The 16,091-nt window shown below is 38.6% G+C and overlaps 1 protein-coding gene across 1 annotated transcript in view; it reads left to right on the top strand.

Annotated features, from left to right (window-relative positions):
* GRAMD4 (GRAM domain containing 4) overlaps positions 1 to 16,091 on the top strand; it is a 75,931-nt gene that overhangs the window by 53,095 nt on the left and 6,745 nt on the right. Inside the window, exons 6-16 of the mRNA XM_041474651.1 lie at positions 1,906 to 2,038; positions 2,548 to 2,573; positions 4,525 to 4,616; positions 6,149 to 6,240; positions 7,172 to 7,220; positions 8,050 to 8,121; positions 9,444 to 9,487; positions 9,586 to 9,695; positions 10,917 to 11,071; positions 14,764 to 14,911; positions 15,398 to 15,491. Of these exons, the coding sequence (XP_041330585.1) occupies positions 1,906 to 2,038; positions 2,548 to 2,573; positions 4,525 to 4,616; positions 6,149 to 6,240; positions 7,172 to 7,220; positions 8,050 to 8,121; positions 9,444 to 9,487; positions 9,586 to 9,695; positions 10,917 to 11,071; positions 14,764 to 14,911; positions 15,398 to 15,491 (1,015 nt within the window). The remainder of the gene's footprint in view (positions 1 to 1,905; positions 2,039 to 2,547; positions 2,574 to 4,524; positions 4,617 to 6,148; positions 6,241 to 7,171; positions 7,221 to 8,049; positions 8,122 to 9,443; positions 9,488 to 9,585; positions 9,696 to 10,916; positions 11,072 to 14,763; positions 14,912 to 15,397; positions 15,492 to 16,091) is intronic.

Genomic DNA, 16,091 nt, shown 5'->3' with positions numbered 1-16,091 from the left:
GGTCAGATCTCTAACAGCACTTCAGTTCAATTGGATTTTTTCTTTATTTTTTTTTTTTTTAAATCCTTAGAAGATCAAATCTTGCTTCTGAAGAAGCTAATTATAATTGACAATGCGAGCAACTTCTCTCTCTGTACATGATTCTGCATTTACTTTCTGTAGTTGGCTTAGCATACCTGAGCAAGGAATTTGTTGTGCATTGTAAGGCCTTTAGGTAGAGTTAAGTAATGAAACCTGTTGGCTCACTTCATCATTCTGGCATGCCTTGCTGATCCTTGACTTACCAGAAGACAGCTATAATACATAGAAAAACTGTTCTATTTTGTTCTCAATTGCAGAAGGTCTGTTATGCCACTAACCATATTACTACTTCCTTCGTCTAAAAGAAGAGACATTCTGGAGAAGGAGTAAGATTAAGAGTTATTAATTGGTGGACGCCTACACTGCCATATACATTTCTCAAGCTGATGCTAATTATGAATTCAATAATGTGCTGATGTCTGAAAGAACTAAGGCAACAGTCAAATTCTCAGTTTTTCAGTACACTTTTACTTCCCTTCCTACAGCTTGTGATTGAGACTTCAGCTTTTAAATCTGTAGACTAAATCTGAAATTTCCCTCCTGTACTTCCATAGTGTCAGTGCTTTCTGTTATGTGAGTGACAACCTGACAGTTTTTTCCTCTTGTCAAAATTCTTTCTCAGTATTTTCTGAAGTATTAGCATGTGGGAAGCTACTTCATATTTTTATTCTCAAATGGAAATGTTGTCCCAGCTGTAAACAGTCACTAGATTCCTTGTTTTTCTAGAATTCATTGTAAATCATTAATAAATGGTTTGATTCTATTTTCTGAGCGCCAGTGGCTTTTTCTCATGAGCTTAAATGCATCATTTTGACTGTTGTGATTGGCTGATGAATCTTCCATGCCTCTGTTTAATCATATATTAATTTAATGGAATTTTGTACTAAATGTGGTCATGGAGTAATTATGACCAGTATCCTCTTGCTGACGTTGCTGTACTGAATTATGTTACCAGTCTGTCTGCTCCTTCTGGACCACAATTTTGTCAATTATGGGTGATTGTTTTGTTCTCACTTGCAGTGGCTTAAGGCTTTTAGCCTGATTTTATTTCCATGTACCCCTATATTATGTTATATTTTTCCACTGAAACTGATGTACAGAAGGTGTGTTTCACTTCATTATTTTGCTGTGTAAGACTTCCCAGGTAGTATTATGACTATATATTCCATATATAGAAAGTGGTATATGCAGCATAATTTCTGAAGGTTGACTTTAGAAAAAAAGAAACTGTGTGGTTTTTTTGTATAGCTCTATAAAGGTGCACACACACAATCTTTATGAACTATCAGTGGTTGGAAAGTGGAAGTAAAAATGCCTCTATCAGAATCTTGCTTATGTTTCCACCTCCCTTTCCTGTCAAATCCCTGTGGCTGCAAGGTGGTTGTCCAGCTCTCTGCTCAGGAGTGTTTTGCTTTGCATTTGCTTTTCTCAAGGTGACCCTTCAGCACCACAGGGAGCACTGGGATTTACGTCAGTCTTGCGTTTACAGAAGTCTCTTAACCAGAAAATGTTTTTATATGTTTGCTAAATATTACTGTTTGTTAGGATGTTTTACTCTTTGTACTTTGGGTAATAAGACACTTCCATGCACTGTCCTAAGGGCAATGCAGGCATCTCCTTTAGTCTTATTTTACCAATTTAATGCAGTCAGGTTCCTGTGCAGCGGCAGAAGTAAGTTGCAAGTTTCCACAAGGAGTGTTGATGAAGGATGGGGAAGCTGTGCTAAGTGTGCTTCCCAACAAAGCATGGTGTGTGGGAACAGGCTGGCATTGGAAAAACATGTCTTCTAGCATTATCCTGATACTTAGTGCTTCTTTTTTATAGATAAGAGCTGTCACACAGTCTCCTCAAGACTCCAAAAGTGGTTTTGTGACAAATTTGGGGAGTATGTTGAGGACTTCAGATTTCAGCCAGAAGAGAATACAGTGGAAACAGAAGAGCCACTTAGTGCTAGAAGGTAAATCCCTAATGTCATTTTGAGAAATTCTTGGTGCCTTTACAAGTTACTTTTCTCCTCACTTTTTTTTTTTCTTTTTAACCAACCTTTTGTATGGTTTGACCAAATGTTTCAATAACAAATAATAACACAGAATAGTGTTAGTACAGAATAGTACAGAACTACCTCAAAAGTTTTTTGACTGCTTTGGACAAAACAAAAGATTTTAAGTTTATCTGCTGTCTCAAATAAAATAAGATTTGTATTATTTACCAGGTTTTGTCATATGCCTCCCAGAAACAGTGAACAAAGTCTTGGTTAGGCTGGAGAGCTTTTAAACTTCAGTTTTCAGTCTGATGCAAGGTAGACTGTATTAGTTACTAGAAACACATTTTGTAACAGGCAAGAATGAAGCTTTACACACATATAGTTTATAAATGTGAAGAGTATTTCTAGGATCAAATGTACACAAGTGTGCACTTATAAATAGTTGTCTATTTAACAAGTTGCTTTTATCTATTATTTTTCAGGTTGACTGAAAATATGAGAAGATTAAGTAAGTACTTAGCAGTATTTTATTCATCGTGTTTGTTCTGGTTTCATTTGGGAGAATACTTGTGATTTGTTGTTAGTGATGTACATGCATTGCCTTCAGAATACCTTTTAGAAAATACTATTAAAGTTAAATTTTGGGTGGTTCCTAACTTTCACTAGGTTAGCCACAAAATCTAGATCCCCGTTGTCCGCGGAGCCTGACTCAGAGCTCTCCAGAAAGTTGTCACCAGTGATTTCCAGTCTTTCAGGTCTCAATCTTCTCTGTGGGCTTGCTGTAGGCTGCTGCAGCAGAGCAGATGGAAGCAGTACTTGAGTCCATGAGCTCTTCCAGTGCTTTCAGTGTGCCCTTCCACTTACTTCATCTGCTGCTTTGGTTGTGCTGCTGATGCTTACGGAAGTCTAGTGCTAGTTGCTTAATTACTTCTCATAGGAAGTGTGTTCAGGATACCTCAGTCTCAAGCCAAACTAACTGGGACAGCAAGTCAAAGGCTGTCTTGAAGAAAGACTGGGAAAGTTGTAGTTCTTCTGTAAAAGAGAGTGAGAGCTTCTGAGACTCTCTGTGCAGGAGGTATCATCATTCTTCTCATCAGGAAAGGCAAAACTGGTGTGGTCCAACACCAGTTTGTACTTTGGGTAATAAGACACTTCCATGCACTGTCCTAAGAGCAATGCAGGCATCTCCTTTATTCTTATTTTACCAATTTAATGCAGTCAGGTTCCTGTGCAACGGCAGAAGTAAGTTGACCTTGGTGCAAGACCTTGGTGGTCTTGCAGCAGCCCTCTCCTGTTTCCTTGTCTTCCCTAGCTAGTTTGCCCAAGAAGTGAAAGAGGGTAAAGGATAAGAGGGTTTTAGGGAGCAGAGGAGGAGCCCCTCTTGCTCTTGCTGGCTGGGTGTGTCTGTGTGGGCCTCTCCCAGCACAGGTCAGTCTCCCATGCAGTGGCAGCAGGAGCACAGGTCTGCAGAGGTGGCAGACAGGGAGTCATCTGCTGGGTTGCTTGGCTTAGGAAGAGTAAGCAGCAAAGTGCTACCAATGGGTAGAGTCCTGCCAAGAGATCTAGCCTGGCGTTAATCTAGCTGGTGAAGCAGCAGCAAGGGAGGGAGGGGCTCTGGATGTTGTCTACCTAGACTGTAGTAAAGCCTTTGATGCTGTTTCCCAGAGCATTCTCCTGAAGAAAGTGGCTGATCATGGCTTGGACAGGTGTACGCTTTGCTGGGTAGAAAACTGGCTGATGGCCAGGTCCAGAGAGTGGGGAGGATGGAGCTACATCCACCTGGAACACAAGTGGTGTTCCCCAGGGCTCAGTATTGGGGTCTGTCCTGTTCAGTATCTTTATCGATGATCTGGACAGCAGGATGGAGTGCTCTGCTCTCTCAGTTTGCAGATGACACCAACTTGGATAGGAGTGTTGATCTGATGGTGGGTAGGAAGGCTCTGCAGAGGAAATCATTCAGGGGCATGGTTTAGTGGTGGATTTGGCAATGCTGAGTTAATGGTCAAATGCAATGATGATCATAAAGGTCTTTTCCCACCTAAATAATTCTGTGGTTTTAAGTTGTTCCTTGGTGGCTTGTAATTCAGTCAGGTTATTGTACATTGTTTTACAGGGAGACAAACTGACCTGTACAGTGGTCTTTGTGAACATGGCTGAGAACAAGCTGCTTTAAGCATCTAGGGTATCCTTATAAATGATGTTGATATTTTTCCTTTGTCTAATACCTAAGTGTTGAGATGTAATCTTTGTCTTGGGTAACACTTCATTTTTTGAAAATGCATTCTTTAATTATTCAGCTACATTGGTGGGTTTAATTTTTTTTCATTTGGATAAGCCTTTTTATCTTTACATGTTGTGAATATTCCTGTAGTTTCCTAATTTGATTTTTTGTGATTTACAAGTGATTTAACCACTGCCAGCTAATTCTAATACTGTGCTGTTTCTCAACTTCCATTTAGAGAGAGGTGCCAAACCTGTTACAAATTTTGTGAAGAATCTTTCTGCCTTATTAGACTGGTATTCTATCTACACTTCTGCTATTGCCTTTATTGTAAGTTATCCTACTCCTCCAGGAGTAGTAAGAACTTGAAAAAATACATTGTTTGCTGAAATTCTTTGAAACTGCCATACCTGAGTAGGGGTTGTGCTACAGTTCAAGTCCATTCAAAAAGTGTAATTTCATTTGACACAAAATGTCAGTAGTGGTCACTGCTGTAATATATAAAACCAGTTAAATTGTGTTTCCTGGGTCTCTTTTAGCATAGCTTCGTAATTGTTAAAATAACTTAGTACTCTCTGGGTATTGTTCACTCCTTTTTTTGTCTCCCAAACCTGGTAATTCAACAGTTACTTCAGCCTCTGTGAAGTTTCTTCTTGTCTGGGGCTGAAATGCTGATAGTGGTTACATTTGATGAGAAGCTGTTGTCCCCACCAGGGCTCTTTGCTGTTTGTTAGGATCATACTGATGAGAGGCAAAATGCCTTGGTTTCAGTAGGATTCAGTGTGCAAACATCAGGTCTGTGAGCTAAGTTCAAGCATTTCTATGCTATCAAATGAGGTTTGGATGCTGCAAAGAGACATAAGTATCTAGTGGAGTTTTGATTTGTTTTCCTTCATCCTATTGTTAATTAAATTATCTAAATTCTTTGGTCATAGTGTATATGAAATTAATTTCTGCCAAAGGAATTGGCAATAGCTGTGTGGTGAAAATGTCACACACCTTTTTATTAAATAATACCTCCCTGTAAGTTATAGAGCTTCTGCTATTTTACATGGCACAGCTGTATGAATATTGAGGAGGAGACTTCCCTCCTGGTGCCCTCTGTCTGTCCCTTTTCCATATCTGCTGATTTTTCTCTTGCCTCACCTGGTAAGCCCATATTTCAGATAAAAACTGAAAGAAGAAACTTGAGCTGGTTTTTTTGAAAGCTCTGGGACCTGGGAGCCAGAGCAATGTTTCACCTGGGGGTTGTCAGTAAAAACCTCAGTGTCTCTCACAGAGAGACTGTAGTCTCTGTTTTCAGAAGCTGGATACAGAACACCTTTTGAAGCTTTTTGTGTTTGTACTTTTTATATAAAATAAAACCTGTTTTCCTGCAATCTTTTTAGTCTTGGTAAAAATTTAGGATTTAATTGACCTGAAATAATAGAGTGAGAGTTTATCCTTTTGCCCAGTATGGGGCTAGTTGCTCTAACTCCACTTCTATACCATGGCTTCTGTGCCATTGCTGACCATATCATGGTCATGGAGCAGATTCACAGACTTGAGGGTTTGCCTCTTTTTTTTTTTTCCTCCAACCCCTTCAAGTAATTGTAGTGTTGAAAATACCCGATACTCTCTCTGAGGCAGCTGAGAACTAGTTTAGTGTCATCTCTGGAGATGTGGTTCATTCTGAGTTTTGATTTTGCATTCCTGAGTGTGGGGCCATTGTCAATTACAGCGTGGCTAAAATTTATTAATTTTTAAAAATATGAATTGCATGGTTCTGAGCCCAACAGCACAGTGGGAAGTGGTGTTTCATGTAACTCACTGTACCCCAGTTTGTAATCCGCATCTCTCTGTTTTTTCTTCTTAATCTGCAGATTTACATCAATGCTGTATGGCATGGCTGGGCCATTCCTATGTTCTTATTTTTAGCAATTTTGAGGTTATCCCTAAATTACCTCATAGCCAGGTATTTGCATAAATACTAGCTTACTCTCTTAAGTAATGTTTTGTTTGAAAGATGTTTTGTTCTCCTTGCACTGAGTTATAAACTGCTACCTTTTCTAATACTGTGAGTTACATTTAACTTAGGGAAATTCAAATATCCTAAGTGTCATTGCTCAGTTTCTGTAATCTTTTACTATTATTGGGAATTATCTTAGTATCCTGTGTCTTGGGTTATCATAAACAATGTTGCATGCTCCCAGACAAATCCCTCAGCACACTAAAATTCTAATATTTCTAATTCTGCGATGTTGAGAGTACTCGAAGAACATCACCTTCAATACTGAAGCTTGCTGTTTTTCCCAGCAGAGAATGTTCACCTAGGCCTAAAATGGCAGTTTTGCCTTTTTCCATAGCTCTTGAAATACTTTATCCAAAGTAACTTGCAGTTGTAAAGTCAATCTCTTCTAAAAATTAAGTCTGGGTGTTGTGTTTTGTTTTTTTTAATGCACCTTAAAATGGTGTAGAGGACCTTAATGTGCATATTGTAAACTAATTTTCTGACTTCTTAATTGATACTTTCTGTTTGAAACTGTATTCCCTGGAAATTGCTGGTAGCAAATAGGCTCCTGAATAAGTTGATGTCATTTTCTTCACATGAAAAAATAAGAGAAAAATATCCCTAATCCTTTACTCAATGCACACCATTAAGTTTTGTTGTAAAACCCACAAGTAGTGATTCTGTTTAGTATTTACTTAGCTAATATTATTAAAGCTGGCTGTTGTTGTCCACTTGTGCTTCTGTTATATTGTGGGTTCTTCATTAATTTGGGGATTGTATTATTTGCTTTTAAGCATAAGTGCTTATTGCAGAAAATTGCTTTTTAACGTTTTACAAATAATCCCTGTTGATGGATGGAGTTCTTGCTGTCTTTAACTATTTCCATCATTCCTAGGGGTTGGAGAATACAGTGGAGCATTGTGCCTGAAGTTTCTGAACAAATGGTAGGTCTTTGACCAGCTTCACCTGTATCCCTGCAGAAAAAAATTGCAACTTTAAACCCTCCTCTGTGTTTGTGTGGGTGGCTGGAAAGGAAGGAAGAGCAAGCTGCAAGCGAAGACACTACATTTTTTTTCTTTCTCTTGTAATTTAGGAGTCTTTAGTAACAGCACTTTTGGGTTCAGATGCTTCATGCTAAAATATTCCAAACTTTAAACACATTTCTGAAATTAATTTTCATTTATCAGTTTGTGACAAATCAGGACCTGTGGGATCTTAAAGAAGTCTTGCATTCTGTTTTCTTTAGGAACAGCAAGTCCATCTGTTAATTCAGCATTGCCAGCCCCATCACTGGGTCTGGGTACACATCCCTAAGTGACAGATCTATGTGTCGTTGAAATATTTCGGGGATAGTGACTCCACTTCCCTGGGCAGCTTGTTTCAAGGCTTGACAGCCCTTTTAATGAATAAATTTTTCTGAATAGCTGATCTACATCTCTCCTGGCAAAGTTTGAGGCCATTTCCTCTTGGTCTGTCACTTGATACCTGGGAGAGAAGACTGACCCCCACCTCATTACAACCTCCTTTAAAATAGTTGTAGAGAATGATAAAGTCTCCCCTGAGCCCCCCAAAGCATTGAAAACTAAAAATAATCAGTGCTGAAAGACATAAAAAATAGCTCTGAAACAAGGGAGGGAAATGGTAACTGTAGAGACTATTAAAAGTGAGATGAGTATTGCTAAGAATGTTGAGGGGTCACCTTGTTCTGACAAGTTTTGTAAAATACATTTTATCTGAGCTGCAAATCAATGGATTGTCTCTTTCTTGCCTAAGGAGCCCCCAAAAGAGGACCTGACCGTGTCTGAAAAGTTCCAGCTTGTTCTAGACGTGGCTCAGAAGGCTCAGGTACTGTGCTGCTCTCTGGCTGCCCCTTAGGAACAAGGGGGTTCGTGCTCCAATGGTCAAAGGAGGTTTTTAGGCAGCATGTGAAAACAAATGCTTAAAGAAGAAATACTTTTCTTGCAAAGAGAACTTTACCTGTGAGCAGTGGAGATCTCAGTAAGATTCCTGCAGTTTCTGAAGTGGCATGATGCTTCAGAGAATGGGTTGAAGTTCTCTTGACTGCAGCTCTGAGCAAGCTCTGGAGAGGAACAGAAGCAACTTCTCACAGTTTCCTACCTTATATATCATATAAGCTTCTGATAATGTAGATTGGGTGGTGAATCTTCAAAAAGTACTGGAGTGTGGATCCATATCACAAATCTGCTAGTCATAAAACTGATGTAGGAGACTCTGTTCCTTTAAGATTTAGCTGAAGGCTGTGGTCTGTTTAGCTGTGTTAATTCAGCAGTTTGCACTTCCTCTCTGAAACAGCATGTTTTAAAAAACTCCACCCCCTCCAAGCCTTGAAATCTGCTGGTGTTGGAGAGGCTGAAGGAAGGTTTTCTTCTGTGAGTTGGATGAGGTAGAATCCAACTACTCTGAGCTGGATGAGGTAGCAGCTGAGTGACTGCAGCCCCCAGTTGAACTGCAGCCTTGTGCCATGCTTGATGAGGTGCTGCTGCCAGAAGGGGTTTAACCTTCCCTACTAACTGTGACTGCTCAGCTCCTTCCTTCTGCTGGGGTGGTGCATTTGTTTATATGAACACCTTTGGAAATTTATTGGGAAGGTGAAATTTTCAGGTGCTCTGCCAGTAAGGATTGGTCAGAGAATATGGCCTGAGTCCTGAGCAGGGATCCCATTTGTTGGAATTAGTTGAAATTTGCTGTCTCCAGTGGTTTATTACAAAACCTGATAATGGTCTGTTTCCAAGAAGCTAATAGTCCTTTTGATGAACTAGTTACCACTTGCTGAAATTTCAGCACTCAGAATGTCTGAAGAGACCTTCAGTTTTGTTACCTACTAACAGAGGCCCTTTACTCTTAGATTGACAGCTTAATTTAAAATACTTGCAGTAATGTAAATGCTTTCCAGTCATGACAGTGGGATCAAATAGTTTCTTCACTTGTAAGGATCAATCACAAGTTACAGAACAAGGTTAAATGAGATGGAAGTCATCATGTATTTACTCAGTTGTGAAGTATATAAATGGCTAAAAATTAGTTTAAAAAATGACTTCTGGGAATTGCTTACCAACAAAGTCAGAAAGCTATTTGTTTTCATTATGTGGACAAAAAACCCTAAAACAATGCAGGACTTGGTTTTAATTCTCTTGCTTCTTATGCAGAATCTTTTTGGCAAGATGGCAGACATACTGGAAAAATTTAAAAAGTAAGTTATCGGATGTGAGATTTTCTTCCCTTTTAAAACAAGACTTGACCAATATCTGTAATACTGGTAATAAAATTTTGCCTCTTTTTTGTTTTCAGTTTGTTCATGTGGGTCCAGCCAGAACTAACACAGAAGCTCTACATTGCTCTATGGGCAGCTTTTATTGCATCCTGCTTTTTGCCCTACAGGATTCTTGGGCTTGCATTGGGTAAACACAATAAATAATTCACCTGTTACAGTCTAGACTTAATGGTTAAAACTTGCATGATCTTTAGAGGGAGAATTTTAGAGTTTAAGAGAGAAAACCTGCATTAATAAATCATGCAGTGTTTTAAAGTATTTTCATTGTGCTTGGCATCATTTGTCATGACCATTTTGAAAACCATCTCAGTGTATAATAGGAAAAGACTGGATAATGCTTTTGCTTCTTGAAGAGGAGAAATCTATGATGAGCTGTTAGCAGAACTTCTCAGACTGTCAGCTCCAAGGCTTGTGGAGAATCCTGTATGTTGAGGGTTTTTTGCTCATACATCCTTGTAGATTAAATATGTGGCATGACACAGGAGGCATGAAAATGACAATGTAGGAAAAAAATAAAAGTATTAGTGGTATTTCTGGTAAAATTTGGAGGATGGGCTGGACAAAATGAACAGACTACTGTGGGTCTGTTACAGATACTCAATCTCAGCTGGGAATTGAGAAAAGGGTTCTCACTACATCATGAGACTCTTTTTGCTAAGGTATGAAGCCCTGTACTGTGAACCAAGAACTCTCATTTTTTTTTTATTAAAGTAATGGTTTAATCAAATGAGTATTACTTCTAGTGGCACTGAACTTTGAATTTTGTTAGCTTGAACATAAATGTAGGTTTGCTTGACTCAGCAATTGAATTTAGATGCGTGAGGAATAATTGTTTGACTCTTAGGAGGTCTGAATTGCACTCAGTAAAGTTTTGAGAGAGTATTTTAAGCCCATTTTGAATGGCAGAATGCAGGGAAATAACTTGTATAAGATAAGAGTTGGGACTGGAAGACAGAGTTTTATGTAGTACGTGAGAGCCCTCTGTTGCCATTAAAATTCTTGCAGGAGCTGCATAGTTGAATGCTCTGGTGTGTTTTTTGTTTTGGTAGTATATAATGTTTTCAGAATGCTTCTGGTAATAAGGAAGATATGTCTGAATTATTCAAATGTTCTTCTGCATAATAGTGGCTATGTAAATGTTTAAAAGAACTGGGGATGGGAAGGAAAGAAAAATAATTTTCTGGTGTTGGAAGAAGAAAAACAAAATAGGAAACCTAGGAGAATGGTTTCAACACTGTGACTGAATATACAGAATTCTGTTTCATTTGTGAACTTTTGAAAATATCATCAAAACAGTGATATTCTTAATGCCTCTTCAGCATTCAAACTGAAGTGACCTTTTTTTCAGGACTCTATGCTGGAGTCAAGTTTTTCCTTATTGATTTTATCTTCAAACGATGCCCCAGACTAAGAGCTAAGTATGATACTCCTTATATCATCTGGATAAGTCTCCTGACAGATCCTCAGCTCAAAGAAAGATCTAATGCTACAGTGTCGAGACGGGTAAGGGTAATGAATCTTTTTGTCCCTGTGTTCTCAGCCTCTGAAAATCAGATCCCTTTCTCCCTTTTCCTTTTCTCCAGTGACTAGAGCACATTAAAGAGAAGATTAATTAAATCCTTACAATCAATGTTAGTTGATTGTAATATCCCTTTTTATTGTTTTCAAGATTTACAGTTCTTCTATGGATTCTGTTTCTTGTATGAAAGTAATCAGTTATCAAAAATGTGTATGTATGTATGTATGGATATACTGTGAATCATGAAGCTAAACACACAAATATAACCATCCATATTCATATCAATTTCTTTAATCTACATTCTGTGTGATTCTGTTGTCAAATACAATCTTTTTGTATGCACCTTCTCTATTCTTAGACATCCTTTGTTCAGTGGAAATTTACATACTTACTTAAATTGAAGTGCAGTTAAAAAAACAGATAAAGGCTTGAGTATAATATGCAGTTTTCTAATGGGATAATCACTAACAAAGGTAGTAAGGTAGTTTACATATTTAGACATGATGTCTCATGGTTATTTATATTAGGTGACCTTTTAGCATAGTGATGATAAATGACTTCATGTTCGTACTCCAGCAGTACATTTTCTGTTTTTTTAAATGTCATAGTTAAATCACTAAGTATTGTGTTTTGTGCATCTTGGTAAATTCTTTTGGGGCCTGACATGGTATCTGAGTCAGGGTTTTCCATATCCCTGGATTTGTCAATGTTTATTAGTTTAAAAATTAAAATAGGTGTAGTAAACCTTCAGTCTAATGGCATTTTAGCATTTGCTTAATGCTTCTTAGCACAATATCTAATTGCATTCATGGAGTTTCTGAGTACTGTGAAATGCACAGTACTGAGCAGTGATTCAGCCTGGGCATACAGCTGGAGAGTAAAAGGGATAAGATATGAACCCTCAGTTGTTAACAGGAAGTCTGGGCCTTGGGGGTGGTGGAGCAGAGGGTGGTAAAATAACTGCAGCACAACTGAGTATTTCAGAAGGAAGTAGACAAGACAGTTTATTACAGAAAGTGAGTCTTCTGTTCCTGTTTTCCAAGGGATGAGATGGGTAGATAAGCGCTTGCTTGAAGCCATCCATGGCCTGTATTTCTCTTGCTTGCAGAAGATGATCTTAAAGTCTTCAGTGCTTCTCACTCTTACAGGTTATCTTTCACATACTGTGGTAGTTGTGACATCATTTTGCTAAGTCTCTCTAATCTGCCTTAGAGGTGGAAAGATTCTGAATTGTTAAACTTGAGTCCATAAACTTAGAGAGTAATGTGGGCTTTTCTTGATGGCTTTTGTGTTGCAAGTAGAGACAGGGGTTTTGTACTACCAGGTCTGGCTCGGTGGCCTTGGCTTGTGTTCCTGGAAAGGATGTGCATGACTGCATTACCTGCTTCCAAATGCCTTTGAAAACATTAACTTCATCTCAGTAATTTTAGAGAAACTGTCTTACTCCTTGAGAGATTTCTGCAAACCTCATAGTATGGAAAATAGATTTTTGTACTAAAAGGTAAAAACCAGAGAGGGTTTTAATTTTTTTTTTCATAGGAAAGGCAGAGCCCAAAAGCATGTAGTTCCAGCATGTGTGCATTCACTTCGGCTTCTTATTATTAAACAGCGTACAAGACAGAGTAAACTTAGACACAATGCAATATTAATTGCCTCTGCCACCACTCTGACCTTGTGTCCTTAGAGAACAGTCCTGACAGCAATATCTGATGGGTAAAGGTTGTATGTCAAAAGCTGATGACAGATCAGGTGAAAAGGAATACCTCCAGGTTGTTGGTGACATTTTTAGACAATCAGGACTCTTCCAGCATTACAAATCCAATCCCTTCCAGTTAGATTTAAAGCTTATGGAAATGCTTTTCTCTTAGTAATTGACCATTGGTTGTCTCAAGCCGGAGTGGTAAGAATAAACATTTGCATGTGTTAGGCAGGACTAGAAGTAAGGGCAGAACTACTCACATATTCAGCCACCAGATGGGTAATGGTACTGAAGTTTAAACTCCATTTTTTAAATCTCTTTATATAACAGGTAGGAAGGAAGCAGTGTAGCAAAGAGCAGAAATAGTCCTTATTCCAGCACAAAAGGCATTAGACCTCTTGCTTTGATCATTTTTGTATTTTGGGCCATGGTGCTTCACCTGGTTGTGTGCATGTGCAGCCAAATAGCTTGTCTAAGAAGGCCTTCCGAAAATTCTTTTCATCTTCAGTTGCACACAGATTGTTGAAGAAGCTGTTACTTTCCTTGGTTCCAGAGACTCAGCACTGCAGAAGTGATATTAGTTACCATGAACCATTTGCTTTCCATGTTAACTTTATTTGTTTCCCCTGAGGCATCATCTTACAGATACCCTAAAAAGACGGATGGCAAATGCCCTCTGCTGTGCCAGTTTTGTCAGTCTGGTTTCTAGTTAGCAATTGCAGTTCACAAGTTTTCATTTGCTTTGGATTTCTTTTCCTAGTGTGAGGTGTTGAGTGCTGCCAGTTGAGTGCAAAGTAACAAAAAAGCAGCTGAAGGCTGCTCGGCCTTCGGCAGCACTGGGCCTTGACAGAGGCAGAGCTTAGTCCTGAGCTTGCGCGTTGTCATTTTGCCACTTGTTTAACTGCATGTGCATGGGAGGGCGAGGAGCAGAGCTGCAAGTGCCAGCTCTTGGAATGATGTGGGGCCCCACCACGAGCTGTCCAAAGGAAACTGCCTGCTGTCCTTCCTTCCAGAAGCAAGGCTTGTTGCCAGACCAGTCTCCAGTGACTTTTAATCTCTGTTTAAAAGTAGATTTTACTCAAGTGCTGTGGTTTTAGGAGCTCCATACTACCTTTTTTCCTTCCCAAGGGTGTCAACAACCATTCAGATTTTGTTTTATGTGTCAACACTCTCAAAATTCATTGCAGCTTCAAGGCACAGAAAAGATCACTGCTTCTAATGCAACCTGAATAAATTGAACTGGTGTGCTCTAGCCACTCGTAACTCTTTTTTAATTGCATTCATTGTGTGTAGTCTCTTGGTTTGTGAGCAAAATCTTGCAGTGCCAGTTCATGTTTTATTCTGTGTATTATACTGTTAAATAGATTTCACTTTTTTCTTTTGTCACTGTCACATTTGTGTTGTTTGTTTCTTTTCCTGCTAGCTGTCAGGGCATGAAAAGGTATGGATCATAGTGTGGAAAACTTCCTTTCATTTCCAGCATTTGTATTCATAATGAGCTTATGTAGTTCTGTGTGGCTTTTTTTTCGTCTCTTTTTTCTTTCTAAACTTCTTTTGTGCAGTAATACTTTGTTTATCTCTTGAAAACAACCCAATATATTGTCTGTTAGTAATCCCACTAGTTACAATCATTTGAGCTATTTTCAGTGACTTAGCTGTATCTAATGAGACATAGCCTTTACTGTAGAAAAATGGTATTTTAAAGGTACATTTAGCACCATGTGCTTCACCCCAGCAAAGTGTGTCCATCAAAGGGCAGCACTTTGAAAGGTTATGTTCAGGTACCACATAAAGGCTTCTGCTCTAGCAGAAGCATAGTGCACTAGTCCAAAGATAATTTATGGAAGTAGTTAATGAAAATTGTTGCATTATAGATTTTTACTTTCTTTTTAGAAGGAGTAGTTAGCTAAATTATTTTTGAGAGTCTAGCTTAAATGTTGCTGCTCAGATTTTGGAATCGTGTTTCTTTTTCTGTAGCTTCAAACAGCAGCTGCCAGGAGTTACGTGGGCTCAAGTGCCCCAACTGGAATAAGCAAAGATGAAGACACAAGTCGTTTTCATACCACCAAGAGAGGAAATTTTCATGAAGTTTTTAACCTGTCAGAGAATGAACGTCCTTTGCCAGGTATGATGCCACAGGAAGGCTACATTAGTAGAATGTTTTATAAAAAGCCAGTGATAGTTTAAAGTTGAATTCCTTTTCTGTGCATTGTGTAGGTGTAAGCTTTTGATTTAAAGGTCTTGCTTTAAATTAGGATAAATTAGGAGAAGGTCTCTTTCATTCCATAACCTTGCAGCTCTTGGAAAGAGTGCACAGCCTAGTGTTCCTTTTATGGTTATGCAAATCCAGTAGTCAAAGAGAATAATTGTGTGGGTGTTTTTTTTTGTTTGTTTTTTTTTTGTTTGTTTTTTTTTCCTTCAAAATGAGTGTTAAAACAGATGTTATGGTGTCTGGAACACCTGATTTAGGCTTTTCTTTCTAAGCACTTTTAGTTTTAAGTATCTAAAGTTTAATATTCAGTTCTTTCTAATGTATAAGGAGACTGTTGGGGATAGTGCCAGTCTCTCTTTCTTTTTCTTAAAGTCAGATTTCTTGTTATGACTTTTTCAGTGTGTGAAAATGGCTGGCGCTGTTGCTTGATTAACAGGGATCGGAAGATGCCCACAGACTACATCAGGAATGGAGTTCTTTATGTCACAGAAAAGTGAGTCATTGCACTCCACACCTTTCTTAGGAGGGAAGTTCAGGACATTAAAGTGTTTGAATCTAAAAAGTGTCCTTTAATAATGTTTTGAAACAAAAATGCCATTTCTAGGTGCTTTGCAACCTCAAGGAAGCATCATAGGGGAGGGAGAGCTGAACCTGGTGTGTGGCTACGCTTAACAGAGGAGATTTTGCCTTGGAAAGGCTTGCATAGGAATGCAGAGTAGCTCTGTACAGACAGCTGTTAGAAGCTCTAGTTCTTGATGTGGATAACATACTAACTGTATAGATACTAGAAAAGAAACCTAAAACCTAAGTGAACGTTGAAAATAGTGATCAACGGCTATTTGACAAATTTTCTTAGTTTGGGCTTTTATTCAAGCAAGCTGAATGTGTAGCTTCCTTGAAATAACAGCAACAAAAAGGAAAACTGAAAAATAAACCTTGGATTCAAATTTTTATGGGTGAGTGGTTGTTTCTTAAAATTTCCTTGCTTACCTCCCAGCCTCCCAGGACTGAATAGCAATGGTCATTACTGTTTGGGTCGTGCACTGAAATTCCTTTGGAATGTAATGAAAGGAAGTAAAGCTCATCTGTATGC

The sequence above is a fragment of the Pyrgilauda ruficollis genome, unplaced genomic scaffold, assembly GCF_017590135.1.
Source record: "Pyrgilauda ruficollis isolate IOZ18807 unplaced genomic scaffold, ASM1759013v1 scaffold33, whole genome shotgun sequence".
Lineage (NCBI taxonomy): Eukaryota > Metazoa > Chordata > Aves > Passeriformes > Passeridae > Pyrgilauda > Pyrgilauda ruficollis.
This window is presented reverse-complemented; position numbering and strand designations above follow the sequence as displayed.